General features: G+C 38.4%; 1 protein-coding gene across 1 annotated transcript in view; it reads right to left on the bottom strand.

The window, feature by feature from the left end:
• Fgf12 (fibroblast growth factor 12) overlaps nt 1-25683 on the bottom strand; it is a 345963-nt gene extending 320280 nt beyond the window's left edge. The window contains exon 1 of the mRNA XM_042668367.1: nt 25433-25683. Coding sequence (XP_042524301.1) covers nt 25433-25523 — 91 coding nt within the window. The 5' untranslated portion in view covers nt 25524-25683. The remainder of the gene's footprint in view (nt 1-25432) is intronic.
• Nucleotides 25684-26522: the final 839 nt, after the last annotated feature.

The following is a 26522-nucleotide window of genomic DNA, read 5'->3' as shown; positions in this document are numbered from 1 at the left end:
CTATGTGAGTATAGTCATTATATTTCTTTTTGAACCTGTTTGCCTTTCAATCTATCAAACCTAATTCTACTTCCTTGAAGTCATCAAAATAGCTTATTATATTCAATCTCTTCTCTCTACGACAATTCCTGTAGTGTCATTACCTGCTTCTGAGTCATGGTTTCAAATTCCTAGTAGAGTCACCTACATTTTGTAGAAATCATGGCACTCAAAAACAGAAATTTCTTCCTTCTCATCTGTAGATGTTTTGTGATCAGCACCACATCCGGATTCATCATTTTATTCCCTCCCTCACCTGTTATTTCTTCAACAGTCTGGAGAATATAGATTGAAATGTATCTGTAGTGCAGAGAGACCCAACAGTGAAGCCCCAGGACTTGTTTCCACATTTGAGATTACTATAGGAAATGGAGAGGACAGAGCTAATACACAAGTCCTTAGTCGTTAGTCACAATCCAAAATCCATCCTAATCTCTGAGGCCTAACGTAAATAATACTCAACAAAACTAACAACATATACATTTCTAGGCATGCATGTTTGCAATGTATATATGCATATATATGAATACATAAAATGCCCATACATATATTGTAATCAGCCTTACTCTATATTGAAAACACACATACATATAAATATGTATACTATAAGTGATAAATACATAACTACTATATATCTAGATACATATATCTAGATTTTAGATATATCAATATATACATATATTGTTCTCAACCATGAAGTGTTTCCTACTTATTAATAGTCACAACAATTATATCAAGGTATGGATTTGCATATTCAGTTTCATATAAGCACACAAAGTTTGTCAAAATTCAGCTTGCAAATCATAGAGTTAAAACTATCACTTAAATCTATAGATTACAGGTGCAATCTCCCTTCACAGCATTATTTTCCTGAACTAATCAAGTATCTAAACATCAAGTTTAGCTCTAAGACTCAGTTTATGAAGTGCAAATCTTCATGATTTCTTTTGTTGTTGTTGTTGTTATGCATGTCCTGGGGCTTGAACTCAGGGCCTAAATGCTTTCCCTGAGCTTTTTTGCTCAGGGTTAGTGCAGTATCACCTGAGCCACAGATCCACTTTCCACTATTTTAGTAGTTAATTGGAGATAGCAGTGTCATAGACTTTCCTACCAGACTGCCGCCTAACCTTGATCTTTAGATTTCAGCCTCCTAAATAGCTAAGATTGCAGGAGTTAGCCACCACTGCCTAGCTCATGGTGTCTTTTAACACAATTACTAGGATGTGTGTGAGCTAGATGTGGCACTCCCATAGCTATTTCTGTATTTTCCTACATGACAGGAAGGCACATGATTTTCACTTTTAAAATGGGTAACCATTTGCTTAAATTCTGATCAAAATCTTCAAATCACAAATAGTGAGAACTAGATGCTTCTATAAATACTGTCCCGGGGGGGGCTACATGGTCTCTACAAACCATTAATAGCCCGCAGTCACCAATGCAAAGATCATTCTACAAAGAGGAAATTCACAAATAAGAAAATAAAAAACTGAGCGATTAAACATATTAAAAAATCACACTTTCCAGTTCCATTTTCTGTTAGCCACGGTAACACATTCTATTGTAAAAAGAAAATCCCAAATGTAGCTGTACATAATAATCTGGGAAAAGTTTTCTAAAATATGAGCACTGGAAAACTTTCTGACACATGGAGATTTAATATAGGTCAAGACAATCTGTTACTTTAACAAGTCTCATGTGACTCTCAGGTAGATGACCAAGTCTGGCACTTGTTTGCTATAGAGGGTCACTTATCCATGAATAGGCCCCTCTCTCTCTTGCCACATCAGCATCTTTTGTCAGCAACAAATATGTTTTGGCATTTCTCCTATGAATGATGCTTACAGTTAATATGCATTCATTCCTCCTGCAAATATTTTTCCTGTACTTACAATCTTCACTGTCTCAATTTCTAGATACCTGTGCACCAGCTCAAAGTTATCCACACCTATTTAGAAACTGCTCGCCCAGATGCCCTATCAACTCCTTACTTCCCAACCCAAAGATCCATGTTTAGTCTACACAATACTGTCATCCCATCATCCATGAGCTAGTTGGGCATTCCTTCTTGCTGCTTCCTTCACCTAACTTGTGAATCCCCACATTCTCCTAAACTTCCTCAACTTCTCATATTACAGCATTCTCTATTTCTTTGGTAGGATTATTGATGGATTTGTTTGTTTGTTTGCTTGTTTGGTGTGTGTGTGTGTGTGTGTGTGTGTGTGTGTGTGTGTGTGTGTGTGTGGTAGAGAGAGAGAAAAAGAGAGAGAGGGAGGGAGGGAGGGGCAGAGGGAGGGAGGGAGGGAGGGAGAGGGAGAGAGAGAGAGACTGGGGAATGAACTCAAAACCTTACATTTGCTAGTCAGGCACTATACTTGGGCCATAGTTTGGTCCAAGATTTAGCTTCTAATGAAAAGATTAATGAGCACCCAGGCTTAGTGTCTGCATGTTTTTCCAGGTTGGCATTTTGTTCTTGACTGAATACAGTGCTAGATCACTCAATCCTATCTATACACTGATAAGTCAAATACCGTTCATTTCTCCAGCTTTGACCCTCAGTGGTATTGTTACAGTCAATGTCAAACTCAGTATCTGCCTCAAAGAATATTTAGCCTGCACCTGCACAGCATCACTCAATTTTCATCTGTTTTTAATGCAATGAATGTTATTACTATTTTACCAGTGCTTGGACCTACCTCCTTGTACATTGTTTAACCCTCTATCTCTCAAGGCCCATGGTTCATCAGTTATCAAATCCTATTTGTTATGTTTTTAAATATACTCTGAATAATATTATGTGTTCCCATCTCACCTGTTGTTACAGTAGTTCAAGCCTTTCTCCAAAAATACTATAATGATCTACTAAATGGTGACTCCGTTACAGCCTGTTTTTATACTCCAGCCAGACCAATCTATTTAAAACATACCTGGCTTACTATAGGCTTGTCAATACTCTCCAGGACTTCTCACAGTCCTCTAACCTCAATACTCATTCCAAACTATTTGCCATGGTCTAAAAGATCATATCTTACCCGTTGACCTCACTTTGATCCTGCCACATTGCTCTTCTTGCTCCTCTTGAAAAACCTTGCACTGACTGTTCCAGGCTCAGAGTAAGTTTTCCCTAGATACTTGCAGACTTGTTCTCTTACTACCTTTGACTCTATGAAAAAAAAATTCTCTCAGAAAAGACTGCTTTATTTGACGGTTCTTCCTAGCCCACTCTCTCCCCTGAATGCATTTATGTCCCCTCCCAGCACTTTCTTCCACCTGCATTATACTATATGCATGCTGGTTGTTTATTTATTTATTGTTTTACTTCTGCACTAGAAAGTAAGCTCTCAAAATAGACATCATTTTGCTCACCACTGAATCCCTAGCAATTAAAAGAGTACCTGGCAAACAGTAGGTCATCAATAAATGAAAGAGGGAATAATTGAAAGAACAAATAAATTCATTAGCCATGCTCATGCTTAGCCTGTACTGTATTGCTTATTCTCCCCTTTAACTAAAATTCTTTTTTTCCTCATGCTTTTTCCTGCAGTGCTAGGTAGAAGACTAATTATATATAAATCAAGTGGCACCTTCCTTCCCAGATAAGCCTTCCTGATGACATGTGCATACACACATCACCATCACCACCATCACCCTCCAGCCCACTAGCCACCTGCCTTTTGTCTGGCACCAGTCCTGGACGATGTGGGTTTTTTCTGTTGTTTATATTTTTTCTCTTACCATACTATGAACTCCTTGGATCAGGATATGATTTGCCTTTATTTGCCTGAAGTCCAACACATACTGAGAACCCAAGAATGTCTATAGCTGTCTGATGGCTAGTGCTTATAAGAGACTTTACTGTTTTCTTCCATGTATGATATGCTTTTTCTGGCTTAGTACTGTTCATCAATGCAGTTACCACACCTAAAAGCAGCTCATCTGTTCTCTCTGCCTCAGAAGTAAAAGTTCCTGTAGGTTCCATGAATTAATCTTCCATACAATATGTATTTTCCCACTGAACTACTAATCATTGAAGTTGGCTCAGATATATGGCTATTGATGGAACTCTTCATACGAACAAAGCCGTCTGTGAGCAAATATACTCTATCAGAATTAAACTTTACAACATTGTTTTTGATGGAAACATAGACAAATATAATCACCTTATAGATAGAATTTTGAACATCAAAGAGGTTAAAATTTTCGTCTATGTTTCTTTCTTGAGTAAATGAAAGCCCCTGGCTTCAACGCAGGTCATTCATCTCCAAATGCCAAGAATAGCAAAATTAAAAGCCTGTGTTCAAAGATCCAGCCACTTCACAGAGGCAAGGAGCTTAGAACAACCATCTTAATTTTGCCAGGCCTCTGTTTCTTCATCTCCAAATAAAAATGTGTCCAAGTACTACAGTTCCTGCTAGCTTGTCAATATTGTGATTCTGTACTTTGCTTCACTTGCCATCTCAATAGAACATGATACCTGGTTATTCCCCATATCTGTGATCATGAGAGCAAGGTGCATTGGAACTGCTGAAATCTAATCATGCCCCAAATCATCATGAGGTAGGAAGATCAGTCAGAGCAAAACCTGCACTAATAGTTCTAATAACTGCCTTAGCATGCACTTCCAACTTTTTGGAGTAAGCAGGCTATGTTTCATTATAAAGAGATTTCTAAGGAGGCCCAGGAGGAATGGAAAATGGAGCTCATACAAAACTGAAAGCATTGGACATCATTGGACAATCTCAGCTCGAGCTATTCTCTTTCATTTGTTTTTCCTTTGAAACCTCCAAAGAGATACACTTCCTTCTCCCATGCACAATCTAGTTCCCCCTCAAGCAGAATCCTCTCCCTTTCCATTTCAAAGATGAGCTCACAAAGCACAACTGTGTACAATTCTTGTGAGAGGGAGGGGGAAGGTATAACAATCAGAAGGAGGTGGGGCTGGACTTCAGAGCCTTCTCAACTGCCCTTGTATATCGCTGCTATAATAAATCCAACGTTTATATAAATTTTAGAAACATTTGAAACATTATATATGACATACGTTAAGACTATAAACACATAGCTTGGAGGGGCACAAAACAAAATCATCCTAGGAGTTGAACACCTGTGAAGAAACATTCACAAGATATGTCCGAATGATGTTAATTCTATCAGTAGTATTTGACTACTTTGAAAACGAGTTTTGAGCCAGGCCCAGTGGCTCACCTCGAATCTTAGCTACTCATGAAACTGAGATTTGAAGATTGTGGTTTCAAACCAGCCAAGGCAGAAACATCTGTGAGACTCATATCCAACTAACCAGCAAAATACCAGAAGTGGAGCTGTGACTCAAGTGGTAGAGCCCCAGCCTTAAAAGAAAAAAGTTAAAGGAAAGCATGAGGCCCTACTTTAAAGCCCTAATACCAGTGCAATTTTTAAAATGAGTTACATTATGACATTTTTCATACATGAATATAATATACGTCGTCATAATGCTTGACTTCTTCATTAAAAGCAACTAAAATAAAGAAGAAACAACATTTTTCCCATTCTGAGTCTTAGGTATAATCAGGATATTATTCTCTGACTACATAGTAACCTCAGAAAATATTTTGTCTTCTTCACATGAATCAATGCTCAACTTCTCTAGCCACAAAAGAAATTAAAATCAAAACAACATTGAGATACCACCTCACCCCAGTTAGAATGGCTATAATCAAGAACTCTAACAACAACAGATGCTGGAGGGGATGTGGACAGAAGGGAACCCTACTGCACTGTTGGTGGGAGCGTAAAATTGGAAAAGCACTTTGGAAAGTGCTTTGGAAAGCAGTATGGAGGTTCCTCAAAAGACTCCACATAGTGGTCCCCTATGGCCCCTCAATCCCACTTTTGGGCATTTACCCAAACAATCATAAACAAGACCATCCTAAAGCTACCAGCACAACGATGTTTATCACAGCATTATTCACCATAGTTAAGGTATGGAACCAACCCAGATGGCCCTCCGTAGATGAATGGATCAAGAAAATGTGATACACACACACACACACACACACACACACACACACACACACACACACACACACACACACACACACTGGAATTCGATGCCTCCATCAGAAAGAATGACACCATCCCATTTGTTAGGAAATGGAAATACTTGGAAAAAATTACATTAAGACTCAAAGAAACATAGGTCCCATGGTTTCCCTTATCTGCAATAACTAGTATATGTCTAGGACAAGCAGAAGAGGTCAAAAGCTATGTACATACGACCATAAAACCTGATGTTAGCGAAATGAACCCCAAGATAGGGATACAAGAGATTCTATCTTTCTTGTTGTTCCTTTTTATGTACTTATAATGTACTATGCGACTTTTTCTTGTTTCTTTGTATGTTCTTCCACCATGGTACAACCCTGCTGTCACTGTATTTGATTCCAGTGTCCTGCATCTTGTGTATACATTTTTCTCATTTGGGGAGGGGAAGGGAAATAACAAAATGCTAAAATAAGGATACAGGATTACCCATTGTAACAATGAGATGTACAAGACAGTATGTTGAAAACGAACTTTACAACTTTGCAGAGCAGGGAGGAGTTGGGGAGATCGGGAGGAAAGAAATGGTAGGGGAAAAACAAAGGAGGGGGTAACAATGCTCGATAGTTAATGGACTCATTACCTTGCTCATGTAATTTTAATCCCTCTGTACAGAATCTTTACAATAAAACATATACATTTAAAATTAAAAAAGAAAATATTTTGTCTTCTATTCCTTCTTGTATCCTCCAAGTTATAATGCCATAAACATCATTTTCACTTGAGTTCATGAATTCTATAAGTATTGTACTTTGGAAAACAAAATCATAATAATGATTCAACTAGGACTACTTACTTTAACGTTAAGTACAACTAGAATATTTCTAGCTGACAGTGAAGGAAACAAGTGAGCTTGATAACTGAGCTCATGCCAATAATCACAGCAACCAACAGTAATTATCAGAGAAGTTAATCTAAGACCAAAAATACTGTGGAAAATGCATCTCTACTCTGAACATGGCATTCTGCTCTAAACCAATGATGGTGCTAAAGACTCAACCATTGGATATCATTAGTACTTTTAGTTAGGATTAGTTATTCTCACCTATCTGCTCTATCAAAACACACATTTTTTGTAACAGGTTAATGAAGGCCTATTGTTTGGCACATAGTATGAAATTTGACAATGCTGATTACAAAAAAAAACCCCACATAAAGTTAAAAACCTAATGTCTTTCCTTTAACAAACCCCAAACATTCAACTTTTGAAGTCAAGTCACAGAAAAAAAAGCACTGAAGATGATTCTTTTTAATACTTATAACTAAATAGACAGAAGGTTGTAAGTAACTTTTGCTCCCTAAAGTAGAGATTAGAACTTCCCTTTGCTGATGGAAATTGTTGTATTTCGTGATGGTCTCTCTGGTTGAGTTGCTCATCTCATACAAATGTAAGTCAGTTTCCTACATTGTCCTCCAAACCTCCACCTCTGCCACCATTGTAGCACATGTTTCCATGGGATATACTAAGTACTTTGATTTCATAGCTCAAATTGGATGTATTTTAAGGTGAAGTAAGTTCATGGAGAGTTAAATAATTTCCCATAATATCTATACCCTTCCACTTGAAAATCCTTGTAGATACTTCTTGAAAGATTTGTCTCATGTTTACCAATGGTCTGTGAAAAAAGATCATGCCTAAGAACAGCATGCCAGATTCACACCCTTTGACACCCACCTTTGCCATCCATGGAAAGATAGGTGTAGTACTTTGGGGGGCTGGACTCATCTGGTGTTTAAATAGCAATAACCAAACACTTAGGAGGGTTCTGACAGCTACTGGGATGAAGGCAGTTGAGCTCTTGTGGTGGAGGGAGTCATTCTTTAAAAGGGTGTGAAGGCTCCACTTGCACTCACCTGCAATAAGAAGAGTCAGTACCCTTGGAAAGGGAATAGGAAGAACTTAACTATTTTTCTGGGAATAAGAGCAGTGCCCTAATTGCTGGAGGAGACAAAGAATACTGTTTTTGCAAAGACAGGCTGGAGGTTAAAGGAAGATAACCAGATGGTACTCCTGGGAAAGGTCATGAAAACCCTCTAAACTAAAATAGTGGTAGCAAATATCTGCTTTAGATTTCCATTCAGTGCCCTATTTACATGCACTTGTGCTTCCCTGGGAAATTCAGTACATTAATCAGATGACCCAGTTTGGCTTTTTTTTTTTTTAAGTTTAAAGAAGAGAGTGGCCAAGTTCCTATAGCTCAGTGGTTTAAAGTAGAGAAGACTGGTAGAGATGTCACCAAATGCCATATCACAGTCTCAGAATATATAAGCACTCCAGTATTTCTTGGAAATTAGGTGATGAGGAAAAAGAACAAAACAGTTGAATCTCAGCAATCTACCAAAGGAGCCTAACAATCAGAACTTGTAAATGAAAGTGAATTTAATTTTGAGCCACAGGCTGATGAGGTCAGGAATTACTCTAGTTATTGTGGTCCAACAATGTTTAAAATGTAATGTGAATTGTGCTTGTCTCCTATACCGACCCTATAAATAATCTACCAACACAAGAAAGGATCAAATATTAAGCACCATGAACTAGTATCATACATCATGGACTGATGATATTACTGCTATGCTTAATTTCCTTAAAATCTTGATATACAAAATCACTTTAAAGAGCATCACCCAAATGTCTGTTTCAGATCAGTCACTCCCTCAATATAATTTTTCATCTGTTTTTATGAATGAAATCAATTACAGAATTTTCTTAATTGTGTGACTATTACAATGATTAGTGTTTTATGGAAATAAACAAGGATCTTGACAAATTAAATTGGTTAGACATAAACTCTGATTCTCTTTAAACAGAGGAAAAGTTCAACATATAGATAAAAATTTTGACTATATTCAAAGATTTAGCACTTTTGTCATACATTATCAGAAAGAATATGCTGGGATAAATCATATAAAAACTGCAAGCATTTGACAGTATATGGTATCAGAAAAGATGAGAAGAAAAATAAGAAAACAGAAATACTCAGTACTATGTGCCTAACAATTCAGGGGTTCAAGCATCATGCACACACTAATATATGTAGTTCTTGAAATGATGCTAAAAACTAAGCACTGTCATTAAGCTCTATTTTCTGTATGAAGCACAGAAAATCCAAGGAACTTGCTGTGTCACTCAGCCTCTGAGTGCCAGAGCCAGTACTTGCATTCCTTCATTGTCTCCAAAGCCTTTCTTCAACCTTTACAAAACCCCCCTCCCACCATCTTCAAAGTGTGTTGTTAGAGGACCATCCAGAGGTCTCATGGCCTTAATCTAAGTGTGCAGACTACTAAGAGTCCATTTCAAGCCTAGTGCTGGCTAGGGATGAAGAGCTAAGACAGAAGCATGGTTCAAGTAATATAGTGGCATTGGACCAGTGTGAGGCCCTGAGCTCAAACCCCAGTACAAGCAAAAACGAAAGTGTCAATTTTCCTCAGCTTTCCCCTTAGCATTGAACTCTTAATTCATGCACAATCACATGACTTCAGTTCTTCTGTCACTTCCTGTGAGTGATTAAATATATACACAAAATCTTTCCATCGAGCCCACTCTACCTCCCTCAGTTTCTTCTACTGTTATTACATGCCAAATATTTCACTGTTCTCATCCCTTTATAAAGAATAAGCAACAAGAGATTTCTCTTTTTTGAAAACCCAAAATGCTTCTTGACATGATTTGCAGGCACATTTGAATGCAGAATCTATAATTTATGGTGTCCAACTTGCAGAACAAATGGTCCTTAAACATATGGACATTCTAGTTTCCTTTCAGCCCAGGTTGCTGGGGATCACATTCTCTTTTTACTTTCTTTTCTTTCTCTAGGGTGAGAAAAACCTATAGCCCTTTCTTCTATATCTTATCTGCCTCTCTCTCTCTCTCTTACTCTCTCTCTCTCTCTCTCTCCTCTTCACTCTTAAGTCTAAATAACTTTGTGTACAAGAAGTGGGTGGGAAAGTTCAGGGACTTTGTAGATAGCATCTTGGCTTCTTGGACTTTCTATTAACAAAAATTTCACCAGTGCTCTGTGTTTATTTCAATGTGAGGAAAAAGGAGACAATCAGTATCATTGTAATCCACTTTACAAATGACAGAGAGGTACTCCATGAGAGAGGGCTAGCTAGTGGACCGGATGGGTCAATGGACACTGCCCAAAGTCTAAGGACTTAGCAGGAAAGCCAGGGCCATAGAAGGTAACTCACACGTTGTTTCAGGACAAGGGAAGCTTTAAATCTGTGCACTACCCTATCCTTGTCCTTAGGCAATGTCTAGAAAGCTGCTCATCTTCTGTGGTTAGTACTAGGGACATCTTGTTACCAAGACAACAGACATGTGAGTTACCAGCACCCCAAGTTTGACCTTTAATACATTTTTATGCTAGTACCTAATTTACTCCTTCAGTTCACAAATATGTTATGCTACTTTCAGGCAGGCACCATACTAAATACTAGACATCATAGTAGGAAAGGAAGAGTGACTAAAGGAGATGGACAGACAGGATTCAGAGACATACTGACTAACATATGCCAGTATGTGTGTGTGATTATTGCATATGAATTGGAATTTTTACAATTAATTATGCCATTCACCCATAAGTGAACTTTATATATTCATTAAAATAGCTTTCACAAAATGGCAATGCTTCCAAAGGCTATCTACAAATTCAATGTGATACCTACCAATACTCCAATCTCATTCTTCAATGAAATAGAAGAAGCAATCCAAAAATTCATATGGAACCATAAAAGAACCCGAATAGCAAAAACCATCTTTAACAGAAAGAACAGTGCTAAAGGAATATCAATATCAAATTTCCAACTCTACTACAAAGCCATAGTAATCAAAACAGCTTGGTACCAGCACAAGAACAGACCTGAGGACCAATGGAATAGAACTGAAAACCCAGAAATGAACCCACACACCTATAGACTCCTAATCTTCAATAAGGGAGCTTTAAAAAAATAGAATGGAAGTAAAAAGCCTCTTCAGTAAATGGTGTTGGCAAAATTGATTAATCACCTGTAAAAAACTAAAGCTAAATTATTTTTTTAAATATGGGTTTTTTATTGTGAAAATGCTGTACAGAGGAGGGGTTACAGTTAAATAAGCAAGGTAATGAGTACATTTCTTATCAAGCATTGTTTAAGGCTAGATTATGTATCACCCTGCACCAGAATCAACTCCAAATGGACCAAAGACCTCGAAGTCAAAACATACACCCTGAAAACATTACAGAAAGGAATGGAAGAAACCCTAGGTCTCTTTGGCACAGGCCAAAATATTCTTAATAGAGACCCAGAAACACAACAAATCAAAGAAAGGTTGGACAAATGGGATTGCATGAAATTGCAGAGCTTCTGCATGGCAAAGGACATAGCTAGAAAGATCAATAAAAAGCCCAGGGATTGGGAGAAGATCTTCACTACCATACAACAGACAAGGGTCTTATATCTGAAATATACTTAAAACTCAAAAAATTAAATCCCCGGGCTGGGAAGGTAGCTCAGTGGTAGAGCGCTTGCCTTGCATGCTCGAGGCCCTGGGTTCGATTCCTCAGCACCACATAAGCAAAAAGAAAAAAAGCCAGAAGTGGCGCTGTGGCTCAAGTGGTAGAGCGCTAGCCTTGAGCTGAAGAGCTGAGGGACAGTGCCCAGGCCCAGAGTTCAGGCCCCACGACCGGACCCCCCCAAAAAAAAAATTAAATCCCCAACAACAAATCCTCAAAGAAACAACTGCCTGATAAATAAGTGGGCTAAAGCCTTAAAGAGAAACTTCTCTGAAGAGGAAATAAGAATGATGGCCAATAAACACATGGAGAAATGTTCAACCTCTCTAGCCCTAAAAGAAATGTAAATCAAAACACCATTGAGATACCACCTCACCCCAGTTAGAATGGCTATAATCAAGAACTCTAATAACAGATGCTGGAGGGGATGTGGACAGAAGGGAACCTTACTGCATTGTTGGTGGGAGTGTAAGCTTGTTCAACCACTCTGGAAAGCAGTATGGAGGTTCCTCAAAAGACTCCACATAGAGCTCCCCTACGACCCAGAAATCCCACTTTTGGGCATTTACCTGAATGATCACAAACAAGACCATACTAAAGCTACCAGCACAACTATGTTTATCGCAGCATTATTTACCATAGTTAAGATATAGAACCAACCCAGATGCTCCTCAGTAAATGAATGGATGAAGAAAATGTGGTATATATACACAGTGGAATTCTATGCCTCTATCAGAAAGAATGGCGTTGTCCCATTTGTTAGAAAAATGGAAAGTCTGAGAAAAAATTATATTGAGTGAAGTAAGCCAGGCCCAATGAAACATAGGTCCCATGGATTCCCTTATTTGCAATAACTAGTACAAGTGTAGAACAAGCAGAAAAGGTCAAAAGCTATGTGCATATGACCATATAAGATGATGTTAAGCAAAATGAACCCCAAGATAGGGACACAAATATCTTTTTTCTTTCTTGCTATTGTTTCTAACGTATTTATAATGTACCGTGTGATTTTTTTGTTGCTCTGTATGTTCCTCCCCCACGGTATAACCCCTGTTTTCACTTCATTTGATGTTGGTGCCCAGCATCTTGCATATATACTTCTCTAATTTGGGGAGGGGAAGGGGAAAAAAACAAAATGCTTAAATAAGGATACAGGTTGACCCTTTGTAACAATGAGATGTACAAGACACTATGTTGAAAATGAACTTTACAACTTTGGTGAGGGGGGGTAGTTGTGGAGGTGGGAGGGAAGGGATGGTAGGGGGAAAAAAAGGAGGAGGCAACAGTGCTCAATAGGAAATGTACTCATTACTTTGCTCATGTAACTGTAACCCTTCTGTACAGCATTTTTACAATAAAAGTACAAAAAAAAATAAGATAGCTTTCACAAAAGATGGGATAATCTAGAAGGTAAATTGAAATTAAGCATAGGCATGCATGGACATAGAATAATGAAACCTACTGAGATTGTCTTAAGAAGGAAGGAAGAAGAGGAAAAATGAGTTGATAGGTGTGAGTGGGGTACAGTATACACATGTATGGGAGTATCGCAATGAACCCCCTTGTACAAGTATACGCCAATAAAACAAATAAATGTAAACACAAACTATTTAACGTGGGACACTGTGGTGTTGTCATGTGAAGTTTTAAAAGTCTGCACAACATTATAGGATGTAACACAATTTTGTAAGAGAGAAAAAAGTAAATGAAATGTGAACAGCAGTTATTTGGGGAGGGAACATGGATATTTATATATTTCTTTTTTGCTTCTCAATAATTTTCTATATTCTAATTGATATGCTAAAATTAATTTATGGAGTTTTATAATGTGAAAGTATCTAAATACATTGATATACATTTTTTAACTAACCACACACACATTGCAGTTACTGTACACAGGGCAGTTGGGAGAGTAGTATATGGTGACAGCAATATTATCCTCCATGAAAATTATGGGAAAGTCAGCATATTATGGAGTAGCTAGATATGTGATTCCAAGACAAGGGACTCTCTTCTTTCCTAGCCCTGGACTTCAAATTGGATTATATCGTACCCTCCAACAAGGTCAAAAACCAGAAAGGAAAGCCAAGAGCCATACTTTCTCAGTAAACAACTAAAAGTTGGGTAGAAGCGCCTCTCTGCAGAAAACAACAGAACAGAAACAATTTAGAAAGGAGTAAAATGACTAGAACCAATATTTCTAGGACAAGGAGATAGCATAGTCTTAAAACAAACAAAAAAGGTAGTTCCTCACATACTTTAAAGGTAATAAGAAATGCAAAAGGTCAAATTTAACTCACATCAGTTACTTAAGAAATGCAAGGGATACGCTTTCCACATAATAAATATACAAAAAAATATACAGTAGAAGAGACTCATCTAGCAGGAGTTTAAAAACTATGTTACCTGCTCCCAGAGGACACATCAATATTATTAAGAGGCCCTTGAAAGTCACAAACTATAAGAGCTGCTATTTATTCTTCTACATTCAATTCACTTGTTGATCCACAAAAATGGTGCTTCTTCCTTTTCCAGAGTATTGGGAAGGCAGTCTTTACCCTTCTACTCACCCTTCCTCTTCTTTCCAAGGATGAAGGAAGCTAGCTATCTGATTGTGAGCTCTGCAGGCGTGACTCAGCCTGTGATGGATTTTCTCTCTGTAGATTTCCTGCCCATGGAGTGGATACTTTTTTGAGCTTCTAGGTGGGCACTTAAATTTTCCTTTCCTTGTAAATTTGGAGTCCAAACCTCTCTGTCTCCATTGCCAGGGCTCAACGTAGATGAGGCTGAAATTCTCAGGAGTAGGTCTACTCAGAAAATTCAAACCCTCTCCATAGTGAATTGTATATGTCAATAGGTACATTATTAAAAAAAAAAAACCCTAAGATTTAGTTCAATCATTCTCTGACCCAGTAATCCAATAACCTAATAAGAAAGTATATGCATTTAATAGCCATCTGCTTGACAAATTTTGACTACTTTGCCAACTGATTTTATCTCAGTTTTAAAGACAGAGGTAATATGAAGAAGGAGGAAGAAGTTATTACTTATACTTTTCCCCAAGAATACAGGACTCAAGAATTTCTGCACAAGGATATTTATCACAAAAATATCTGAAGTCACAGAAAAACGCGTACATGCTAAATAACTAACAATAGTGTCCAAGCTAGTAATTATACCACAGACATGATATCCTCTCAAATAATTTAAAATCATGTTTAGGAGAATCTTGCATAAAATGTTAAATTCTGTAGTATTTTAATATAGATAAGTTAAAAACAGATATGACCCATAATTTCTCACCTAGCTATATGCTGGTTAATATGTAACGTAAAAATCACTGGTTACAGCACAGAAACACAAATTCCTGATTCTACTACCTCAAAAGTATCTCTGTCCAAGAACCATTACAAACATATTCTTTCATGGATGTTTAGAAGAAAATATATTTTCCAACTGTTTTGTCTATCAATTTCCATATCTAGAATATTTGTTTTACACTATAGGGGGAAACAGGAAAGACATTATTTTTCTATAGTAACCTTTGTTATAAAACATTCACACACATAGAATGAAAGTAGTAATGTTCGAGTTGTAATTTTATAAGCCATTTTCTTATTCTAGAGATTTTACATGGTCAGTTTTCTCCTATGAACAGAAAAATATATAATCTAAAGCCGATATCTTTAGTTTATTAGTCACAGGAACACATTTTCATAAAATTTTAAATAACCTAGGCCTACATGCAAAGCAAATCTTCCATCTCTGAACATCCACTATCAAATCACTATTGGTCACTCATTCTACCACTAACAATTTAGAATGCATTTTATCCATGAAGTCACAAAAACATACATTCACATATCTTAAAAGATATATATATATATATATATATATGTACATCTCTTAAAAGATATATATACATGCATTAAATTGTTAATCACAAAAAAACACACATTCACATATCTTAAAAGATATATATATATACATGCACTTCAATTTCAAGCTTATTAGGATGAAATAAATAAATGTCTATAGACATATAAATATTTTCCTAGAGAAGCTCTAATTTTATGGTTTGCAATATATAATTGTAAGGAGATACGCTACACTACCAACCAAGAGTTACAAGCCAAAAGGCCAAAGATAGTGATTGATGATTTTATTTTCTGTACTGAAGCAGTTTTAGAAGATGCACTTTTATTTTTTTAATTTTGTATGTTTTTTATTGTAAAAATGCTGTACAGAGGGGTTACAGTTACATGAGCAAGGTAATGAGTACGTTCCCTATTGAGCATTGTTGCCTCCTCCTTTGTTTTCCCCTACCATCCCTTCCCTCCCACTTCCACACCTACATCCCCCCACCCCCGAAGTTGTAAAGTATATTTTTAACATAGTGTTTTGTACATCTCATTGTTACAAGGGGTCAACCTGTATCCTTATTTAAGCATTTTGTTTTTTCCCTTCCCCTCCCCAAATTAGAGAAGTATATATACAAGGTGCAGGGCACCGACATCAAATACAGTGAAAACAGGGGTTATACCATGGGAGAGAAACATCAAAGAAACATACAAAGAAACAAAAAAATCACATAGTACATTATAAATATGTTAGAAACAATAGCAAGAAAGAAAAAAGATATTTGTGTCCCTATCTTGGGGTTCATTTTGCTTAACATCATCTTATATAGTCATATGTACATAGCTTTTGGACTTCGAAAACATTATATTAAGTGAAGTAAGCCAGGCTCAAAGAAACATAGGTCCCATGGTTTCCCTTATTTGCAATAACCAGTACATGTGTAGGACAAGAAGATGCAGTTTTAGAATTTCATTCAACTTTTCACCACACCCAAATATCCCCATACTGCTTATGAACACAGGACTGTCACTAGGTTAGCACAAACCCAATTCTGCTCTCAATCTTCTGGCTTCAGCCTTGGTATAACTGGAGCCTTAGGTGTGTCCCCTATCTCCAGCCCATGTGTTGTTTTTCAGAGTGTTGGAATGGATTGGGGTAAGGAGGTAATCAGTACGGTGTGAAGACTAGTTTCATGAAGATAATACATGGCTGTGTACTTACAAGTTCCTGAGTGTCAAGGTCAGACACTGAACCAACACGGCAACTCGCTGGTTCCCAACTTCCTCCAAGTTAAGCAAATAATTAGAGACTTAGAAAATGATGCAGCTAGCAACAACCCCTCTCCCCTCAAAAAAAAAAAATAAAAGATGCATTTTGTGCCACTAAGTTTTATTTAAAGACCAGGCAATCGCATCCCAGCTGGCTTCATTGAAGCAACAACGTGGGCAATCAGTGACACCAACTGCAATGCTATCATTGCTATAAACAGTAATGAGTGGAGGGGGTAGGCTGGTACGAGAAGCTTATGTATAAACAAGAAAAATCATTTCAGCAAGGGAGATTGTCTTGGCAGATTCACAGTGTCTTTCTGATTTGGCAGCCTAAGAGATTCAAATGTCCTGCATTTAATGTCATTGCTATGTAACATGTGTAACACCATGCAATGGAAATAACAGCATCAAGGGTAGCGGTTGTGTCCACTAAATTGAACAAGGCCAAAATGCTTTGTGGTTTTAATCCATTCCATAGAAATGGAGGGATCAGATCTGTCAGTAGTCTAACCCTGGTATACAAATAGAATTTGCACCAATGTAAAAAGTTGATGTAGTATAACTATCTGACAATAAATGGACATGCTGAAGGGCAGAGAAGTATAATATAGATAAAAAGACAAGACACAAGAAATGCTAAGTAGGCTGGAATTGAACTGCAGGATAATTTCCTGTGTAAAAAGATGAATTTGTGGGCTGGGAAGGTGGCTCAGTGGTAGAGCACTCGCCTTGCATGCCTGAGGCCCTGGGTTCGATTCCTCAGCACCACATAAGCAAAAAAAGAAAAAAAAGCCGGAAGTGGCGCTGTGGCTCAAGTGGTAGAGCACTAGCTGAGGAACAGTGCCCAGGCCCAGAGTTCAGGCCCCATAGCCGGACCCAAAAAAAAAAAAAGATGAATTTGTTTTTCTTTGTTGTTGTTTTTCTCAATGTACTCTGTGATTTCTTTGTGTGTGTGTGTGTGTGTGTGTCTTTCCCCCTATGGTTTATCCTCTGTTGTCACTGTGTTCATTTTTGGTACCCTGGATATTGCATATACGTTTATCTGAACTACAGACGGGAAGGAGAACAACAAAATGGTGAGACAAAGACAAAGGGGAACCTATGGAACAGCAATACTCACAAGAAAATATGTTGGAAATGATCTGTACAACTTGGAGGGGGAAATAATGGGGGAAGAGAAAGAGGGAGAAAAATGAGGGAAGGGTCACAAGTTAGACAAGAAATGTAATCACTACCTTACTAATATAACTGTAACCCCTCTGTACATCACCTTGATAATAAAAATTTTTAAATGAAGTTGTTCATATTTTCATCTTACTTTCCTTCAAACATGTTCTTCTGATAAAATGCCCAAAGATATTGCTCCTTGCCTTCCAACTCTTGTTTGCAATAACTCAGCAATTCCTTTTGAACTCTTAGGATGCTTTTCAAGTTCAGAAGGATTATTGGAAATCTGGAACCCCATTAATGATTCTTTTGTTAAGGTGATTTTTACCCTCAGACATCAAATTGAGTAAATATGTGTTGGTGTGGAACACACTGAGTCTCCCAACTACTTCCCTTTGGCAAATACTTCATCCTTTCTTCTACTATACTTTTTGTTTGTAAGAATTTATCTTCCTGCTTGACCAGTCCCATCCAGCACAGAACCTAGGATGGAATCAGTTGTCAAGAATTGTTTGCTGAATTGAAATATGGCCACTCCTGAGGCAGAACATGCTTCTTTCACTGTCATACCATTAGAAAGAGAAATCGAGATGGAAGGGAGAGGTCCCCTTTAGAAAAAAACTAGCTGTCACGATGCAAGTACTCGAGGATTTGGGAAAAATCTGTCTTGATTCATTTCTCAGAGCCTGGCAAATGCACTCTTGGTGTCATGACTCAACTGGAAGCATCTAGCCCAATCCCTTGCCCATGTAGTTTTGTCCTGTTTTTTTTCCTCCAGTGTTCATATTCTTAGTTGACAACACTGAAGAAGAAAAGCAGTGTCTACTGACATCATCCGTTGCCTGGCAATACTACAATAGTGATGAAAACTACAATGTTGTCACAGATTTTGAGGAATACAACTAGTTCGTACATTCCCAGATGTGACTGAAGGCGTCTAACTGCAATTTGCACATTTGTTAGAGTAAGAGGAAAAGAACAACTGAATCCTTATAGTCCTTGCAATTAAATCACAGCACTGAGCAGATGATCACAAAGTACAGGAAAAACACTGGTGGAGGCTCATTACCCCTCTGGTACAGAGGTGGATGTCATTTAGGGAACACTGTACCCACTAGACTAAAGGCACACAGTAACTTACCAGAAGAGTGATAATGTAACTAAATGAATTGGTAAAAACACTGTGAGTGGAAATCAGCTATCTAAGCATTGGGCACTGCACAGAGTATCATAGAGAAACCGCCTAGATAGAACCTTTAACGTCACTCAATAACCTGCATTACTCTTTATGGTTTTAAGCAACACTGTTCTGATATGTTAATCAAAATAGTACAGATCACAAGCTACTCTTACGGATTAGTTACATCCAAAAAGAGTTGTCAACTTCTCATAGGACTCTGCAGTACAGACAATACTACTATGATCGTCTCAGTAGCAAAGATCTCTTATGGGTTGTGCTTTGGGCTACTAAGGCTTTCATGTGGGAACATGGTACTTCTGCTCACAATTCATTTGCCGGTACAAGTCATGAGTCATTTGACTGCAAAGGAATGGGATAATATCCACCAAGGTCCCCGAAAGAGAGAACTCAAAACATTGGGCAAAAAAGTGATCATGACACCTTTACAGTGAGAAAGTGAACACTCATTTTTCTTTACAAAAATGGTTGAAAGATGTGAATAGAAACTTCAACAAATAAAATACATGTGTGACAAGCAAGCATATACAAAGATGTTCAAGAAGATATGCCCTTAGGGGATTACAGATTAAAATATAAAATACCACCACACACCGATTATAGTATCTAAAACTTCAACATACTCTGGGCTAAGGCATGGATGTATTTATGGATGGTAGGAAAGTGTAGCCACTTTGGAAAACAGTTTGATAGTTTCTTACAAAAGTTAGCTTACTTTCATTATACAATTCTACACTTGGGTCCATTAGTAGCAACTCAAATACACAAAACATGCATATTGATGTTTATAGCAAGGCATAATATGTGAACATACGATTTGCAAATCTTGAAACAAGCAATATTTAGTAGCTATATGGCTAAATAAACAACCCTTATTAAGTGTAAGGGTACTTGAGTTGTGGTATATCCAAGCAGTGGAATATTTGTTCAGAACTAGAAAGAACTGAGCTTTCAAGTAGGGGAATATTGGAAGAAACTTAAATACACATTATCAAGTGAATAAAGAGTCAGAATAAAAAAACTATTTTATTATTATAAAAAAAACTATATTATTCCCACTGCATGGCAACCGACAAAGAGCAAAACAATGAAAGTAATTTTTTTTAAAAAAAATGAGTGTTTTCTGTAAGGGAGAAGAGAATGAGTAGGAAGAGTATAGAAGATATTTTAGGGTAAGGAAAATACTCTGTATGATAGAACAGCGATGGACATATGCCATTGTGCATATATCCAAACCTAGACAATGTGTAAGACTAGTCGTGAGCCTTAATGTAAACCATGGATTTAACTTCCGTCGTGTCAATGTAGGTTCACACATTTTGACAAGTGTGACAAATTGATGGTGATTGTTGATAGGGCAGTATAGATTTTCTAGGACACTTCTTAACCCTCCACTCAATTCTGCTGTAAGTCTACAACTACGTTAATATAGGTTATCTATGTAAAAGTATACATGTATACATAATTACATGTATACATAATAGGAGTTTGGAATATTACATAAATAAATGACAAAAGCTAACTTTTTTATGTTTTCTGTCATTTACATGGACAATCTCACATCAACAATTAAAAATCTTTTTGAAAATAGAATCCATAAGAGGCACATTAAGTAGTTCCCTCATTTTAGCTATCAGAATAGCATTTGAAATATGGAAGAATTTAAACATAACAGAAATTCCCACTCAAAGAAAGATCCTACAACAGAGATAATTACCACGAACAAATCACTCATTTCTCTTCAACTTTCCAAGTTTTCTAAGACTGGATAATAGAAAGCAGTTAGTTACATACTCAAATCACTCACATTTCAGCATTAAACACAGAAAACTGAATACGTGTCTTCAAAAAGTTGACATTATCATTCAGTTTTTGATACTTACTCTCTTCCTTCTGTCCTTCCTTTAATTTTCTTTCTTTTCTTTCTTTCTTTCCTTTCTTTCTGTCTTTCTTTCTGTCTGTTTTTGTCCTTCCTTCCTTCCTTCCTTCCTTCCTTCCTTCCTTCCTTCCTTCCTTCTTCCCTTCCTTTTTTTGCAGTGCTGAGGATGTAACATAGGGCTTCATGCACTCTAGACAAGCACTCTAACATTACGCTGTTCTCACCTATACCAGCTCATTGCTAGATGTCTGGAGACTGAATTCAAATCCAAAGTACCTTCAACTAATAAATACATTATTCTCATTTGTTCTAGTTTGGAAGTCACCTACTACCTGCATACTTGAAGAAATATGAAAGAGATTTAAGTGTGCTACGGAATAGTTACAAGTAAAGATGCAGTGGCACTTTAAAGACTGTTCAATGCCCCTTGTCAACAATTCCATTCTGGGAAGGGAGCTTAAGAACAATAACCTGTTTGTGATCAATATTGTGGTTTAGGATCATTTCACTATCTTGTAGAACAATTAGAAACATTAGCTGTACAAGTAACTGATTGTGTGTAGCTCTGTGTTGTTTATCTATGCTCTACTTGAAAACATAAATGTGGATGAGTTTTAGCTATGTTTTTTTCTTTCTTTCTTTTTCTGGTATTTAGAGAATAGTTCTTACATTGTAGTACATGGTGGTCTCAAACTTGCAATCATCTTTCCTCATCCTTTCTGGGTGCTAAAGTTAGATATCCTCTACACATTCAGTGCTAATTATGGATTAGAACTGATTGATGAGTTATATTTGCCCGGATGTTTCAATTCTCCATAAAGGAAATTTGATGTGATTGTTCAGCTTCATCTTTAGATATCTGATAATCCACCATAATGTCAGGCTGAAAAGTCCCTAATTTCCTGAATTCCACACAAGAGTTACAACTGTATAGAAAATGCATGATTTTGTAGAAAAACCTAACATGATGGAACAAGGAAACCAGAAAATGCAAGTATCTATCAATACTTGTTACTTCTACTGTTCATAACCTCCTACAGTGTTGTCTCTTCTTTCAAGTTGAGATCTGTCTCTGTTTTCTCAGGAACCTACTTGTTACAAGGACATCAGTCTCTCTTCTACAATAGAATGGCCTTTACACCAAAGTGGTAAGAAACTTGAAACCTCATCCTCAGATGGAATGCTTCTGCATTTCCCCCACTACACATGGACATGAATGAGAGCAGAGATAATTATGTTGTTTTAATTCCTGCTCTTCTGTGAGCCTATTTCTTAGTGAAGTTCTTCTCTCTTGAGAAAAAATAAACGAATCTGCTTTATTCTTTCTTTGTACTAAAAACTTTATATTTTATCAGGTGAAGAAGTATCACATACTCTCAACAGGATTGTTTAGAATTATAAACTTCTACTCTGTCTTTTTAAGAATGGATTCCACATGCTTTAAAAAGTAATCTTGACAAATAAAAAGAAAGAAAAAACAAGGATCATGAGAGACTGAAAATCTAGTTTTAAACAACTGACATAACCTTTTCTAACACTACATTCTGAGTGATAGTTCCTGTCATCTCCATCCTAGTGACATATAAAGGATTGTAAACTGTTGCATTAGGTAAACTAGACAAGACACTAATGTTTGATAATAAATAAAAGAGGTAGGAGCAATAAAATATTATAATAATCCCAAAAAGCTAAAAAATGGAGAGTTCATATTTTCTTAGCTCCATTCATTTGATAAAACCTAGAGAGAGCATGAAAATATTTACAATTCTAAAATTTCAACATGTGTTAGCAGACTCTGAACCTGTCATTAAAAAATACATCACATCCAAGTAGTTTCCTTATTTACCTCAACTGTAAAAGAACAGAGGTAGCTAGTGTGAAACTCTATTACTGCATGTTCACATCATTCAAAACATTACTGTGTTCCTTTAGAGCAATAATTTTAAATTACAGTGCTTCACTGCAACTTTATTTTTGCAAATTCACTCAGTGAAAACTTTCTGATGCCTTTGTCCCAATTTTTGTATTAACGGAGAATATATGCAAAGGTATGCTGTTGTCATTTAAATAGCAAGATCCCCATGAAAGGAATCAGTTTCAAGTAGAACATAATAACAGCAGTATCTAAGATATTTTAAGCATATTATATGTCACAAGCATAAAGCCCTTACCATACACCTGTAATCCTGTAATACTATTAAATATTTAGCTATCATTAATTCATTTAATATTTGCAACAACATGTGATGTTAGTACTAATATCATGTTTTATATTTATGCATAAATCAAGAAACAGCAAGCTTATATTAGTTACACATAATCATCAGCTTTAAAGAGCCATCATTCCAACAAGGCTGTGTAATTCCAGAAACAATCTCTTGAAAACTACATATTATTTCTGTCTGTGGGAAGAATGGAAAAAGATCTTCTTCCCTCCTTAGAATGTAACATTTTATAAGAGTTTCTCTACAGAGATAGTTCCCCAAAATAAAATACCTACTTCACTAAATAACAATACATATATAGAGAAAGAACCACAGTTTCAATATGTCCTGCAGTAAATCAAGTGCAGAGTTATACACAAGAACTAGTCAAGAGATATCATTATTTCCTCATTTTAGATGTAATTCATGAGTTTCAAGATTCATGGTGACTTACCAAGAGCACCTTGTAACTAGATATCTTAACTATAACTCACATGCTTTCAACAACTTATACTACCAAGTCACATAGATGACCCATGCCATTTTGATCCATTACTATTTGGAAAACTGACTTTGTAAGGTAACTGAAAATCTTACCTAATTTCCATGAGGAAATGCCCTAAAAATATTTATCATATGCTATGCACTCTTTTAGTTTTTCACATCTGAGAAATACATATCCAAGTCACTCTTCATATTTGTTTCACATCCAAAAAACACATATCAGAAATATATATATGAAATAATAATAGTACACACCTATCTCCTAGCTTCCTGAAAATATGTATTATCACATCATAAAGATTTAATGGGAAGAGTCTTAGTTGAGAAAGGAGTGTTGTGACATCTTTTAGCACCTACAAAGATGATGGAAAAGCAAAAAGAACCTCTAAATAAACTTCTAACTTACACAGAAGCCAAGCATGAGATTTCATTGCAATTGCATTTCCAAAGTGTGTTCTCAAATTTGACTTGTGAAGTACCCGATTTAAAATTAACTAATTTTAAATAGTTTTAATTTCATCATGACTGGTGACTGAACCAGAAAGTCAAAGTTTTAGAAATGATGAATGAAACCGATATATATATATATATATATTCTAACCTATCCAAATATAATTTTCATAGCGCTAGAACAGAGTGAAAATAGGTACCATTACCCAGTGAATCAGATGCCCCAAAATAACACATGAAGTTTCAAACAGAAACTCTATAATAATGCTGCTGAATTGAATGTTAAAATTATTAGGAATTCATGTACTCAAGATATTCTTTCACAGACATACTTGTTGAGACGTAGCGAAGTTAGACACTGCACAATGCCTCTCCTCTCTCCTCACACCCCACCCCAATTAAAAAGAAAGCAAGAAAGCACACACACGGAATGAACACTTACAAACACATACATGCTTTGAAGGGAACTTACATCTTTTAAACGCCGTGGAACCACACATCAGGTTGCAAGGCTTCAGCAAATCAGATTCACTTGATTTGGTTTTAGTTCGGTGAGGTTTCATTTTTTCCCCCCACTAAATTTTAAATGGCTTCTCTAAATATCACAGGCCATTCAAAGATACCGTACTTTTCTGGGCCTTCACCCTGATGGTTACGCTTGTTAGATGGGAGTCTCCTGTATCAGCACCAAGGACAGAAATCGCCTTGCTCTCCAGGGAAAAAGAAGCACCACCAACCCTCCTTCCCCCAGGAATGCCAGATGTCTACTTTTCAGACAAAGCCAGCAAAAAGAAAAGCTACCTGCGTCGCCTGCCACCTGTTTAAAAGTCCCCTCCCTCCCTCTCTCCCTCCCGAGCGGAACGCACCTGTAACTTGTCGGAAGAGACCCTAAACAACTCCCAGGGCTTCACGCCGCCCTGGCACATCACAAGGAGAGGCGCCAGGCGGTGTGAAAAGCAGGTCACTGGCTGCCGGTTCCAGCTCAGCTCAGGCGCTGGGTGACAGCTAAGGAGTGTGCAAAGCGTCAATGACTTCAGAGATGAGAGAGAAAGAGAGAGAGAGGAGAGGGAGAGGGAGAGAGAGAGAGAGAGAGAGAGAGAGAGAGAGAGAGAGAGAGAGAGAGAGAGAGAGGCGCTGAGGCCTCGCCCCACGAAGGAAACACCTTCTTCCACCCCCCTCCCGACTACTGCTGGAGGGAGGGGGGAGTAGGGCGCACGGGGTGAGGAGGGGGTGGAGGGGGGAGGTTGCAGTGTTTTAGGGCTGGGGAACCGAACATCGCTCACCACTTAGGCTGTCGCTGGACCTCAGGCTCCTTCCACAGAGACACTGCAGCATATGCACTCCTTTCTTCAGAGAAAGCCCAAGAATCTTCATGGAGAGGCGCGTGTGTGGGGTTCGGCCACTCCCCGCCCACCTCCGCTAATTGTCCAACCAAAAGGCGGCCTCTCCTTGGAAGCCGGGTCCCGAGTCCATGGCGCGCGCGTCCCAGGCGCAGGGGAGCTGGCACATGGGTCGCGCTGGAGCCCCGGGGGCGCAGGGCAGAGCGGGCGCCGCGGCCGGGGCGGCGGGGAGGAGCAAGTGGCGCTCCTCGGCTGGGGAGACAGCCCTCCCGGGAGCCGGAGGCCCTGCCACTCCTTAGTGGGATCCGACGCGACACTTTGGGGACTTTCCGAAGGAGGGAGGGCGAGGGACCCGGCTGCGCCGAGGACGTCACCCTGGATCAGTGCCTCCTTCCAGGTGCCCGCGCCGGACGGAAAGGACAGGGGCTGGCCCTGATCCCGAGCTAGTGCGCCCCTTGGCTGCTCTCGGCGTGGGATCGAGAGCCCCCCCCCCTCCACCACATACACAGCCCCCCCCCACACACACACACCCCGGACGTCCGCCTGCCTCGGTGTCCCCGCGCTCGGCCCTCGGAAGGGGATTGGCGCGGGCAGGGCTGTGCGGCTGAGCCCGCCGGAAGGCAGCGCTCCCGCGGGCCGCCCGCGGAGCCAGGGCGACTCCAGCGTGGGAATCCGGCGGAAGAGAAGCGCCCGCAGGAAGGACTGGACCCTGGAGGCTGCGGAGCGTCAGAAGCCACCACTCTGGGGACTTGAGGTGGGGGCAGGGAAGCAAGGCTGCGGGATCAAGAGAGCGCTCTCCTCTCCTCTCCCCTCTCTCTCTCTCTTTCTCTAAGTGGGGTTGAGCCTAGGCCGAGCACTGATAGAGGAGTCCGCATACCTGGATGTTCTCTATGGGGCTCTGCGACCTTGGGTAAGTCACTTTCCACCTCTCTCCATAAATCTGGGCAGAGGGAAGGGGGTGGCCAAATAAAGGATTGGCAACTCTGCAATAGTTTGTCCACTGCTTTCCAGTCTCCTGGGCAGGGGGGGGGGG

Source organism: Dipodomys spectabilis, unplaced genomic scaffold (genome assembly GCF_019054845.1).
Source record: "Dipodomys spectabilis isolate Male_0828 unplaced genomic scaffold, ASM1905484v1 ptg000017l, whole genome shotgun sequence".
NCBI classification, from domain to species: domain Eukaryota; kingdom Metazoa; phylum Chordata; class Mammalia; order Rodentia; family Heteromyidae; genus Dipodomys; species Dipodomys spectabilis.
The sequence above is the reverse complement of the archived record's forward strand: the minus strand, read 5'-3'. Positions and strand labels throughout refer to the sequence as shown.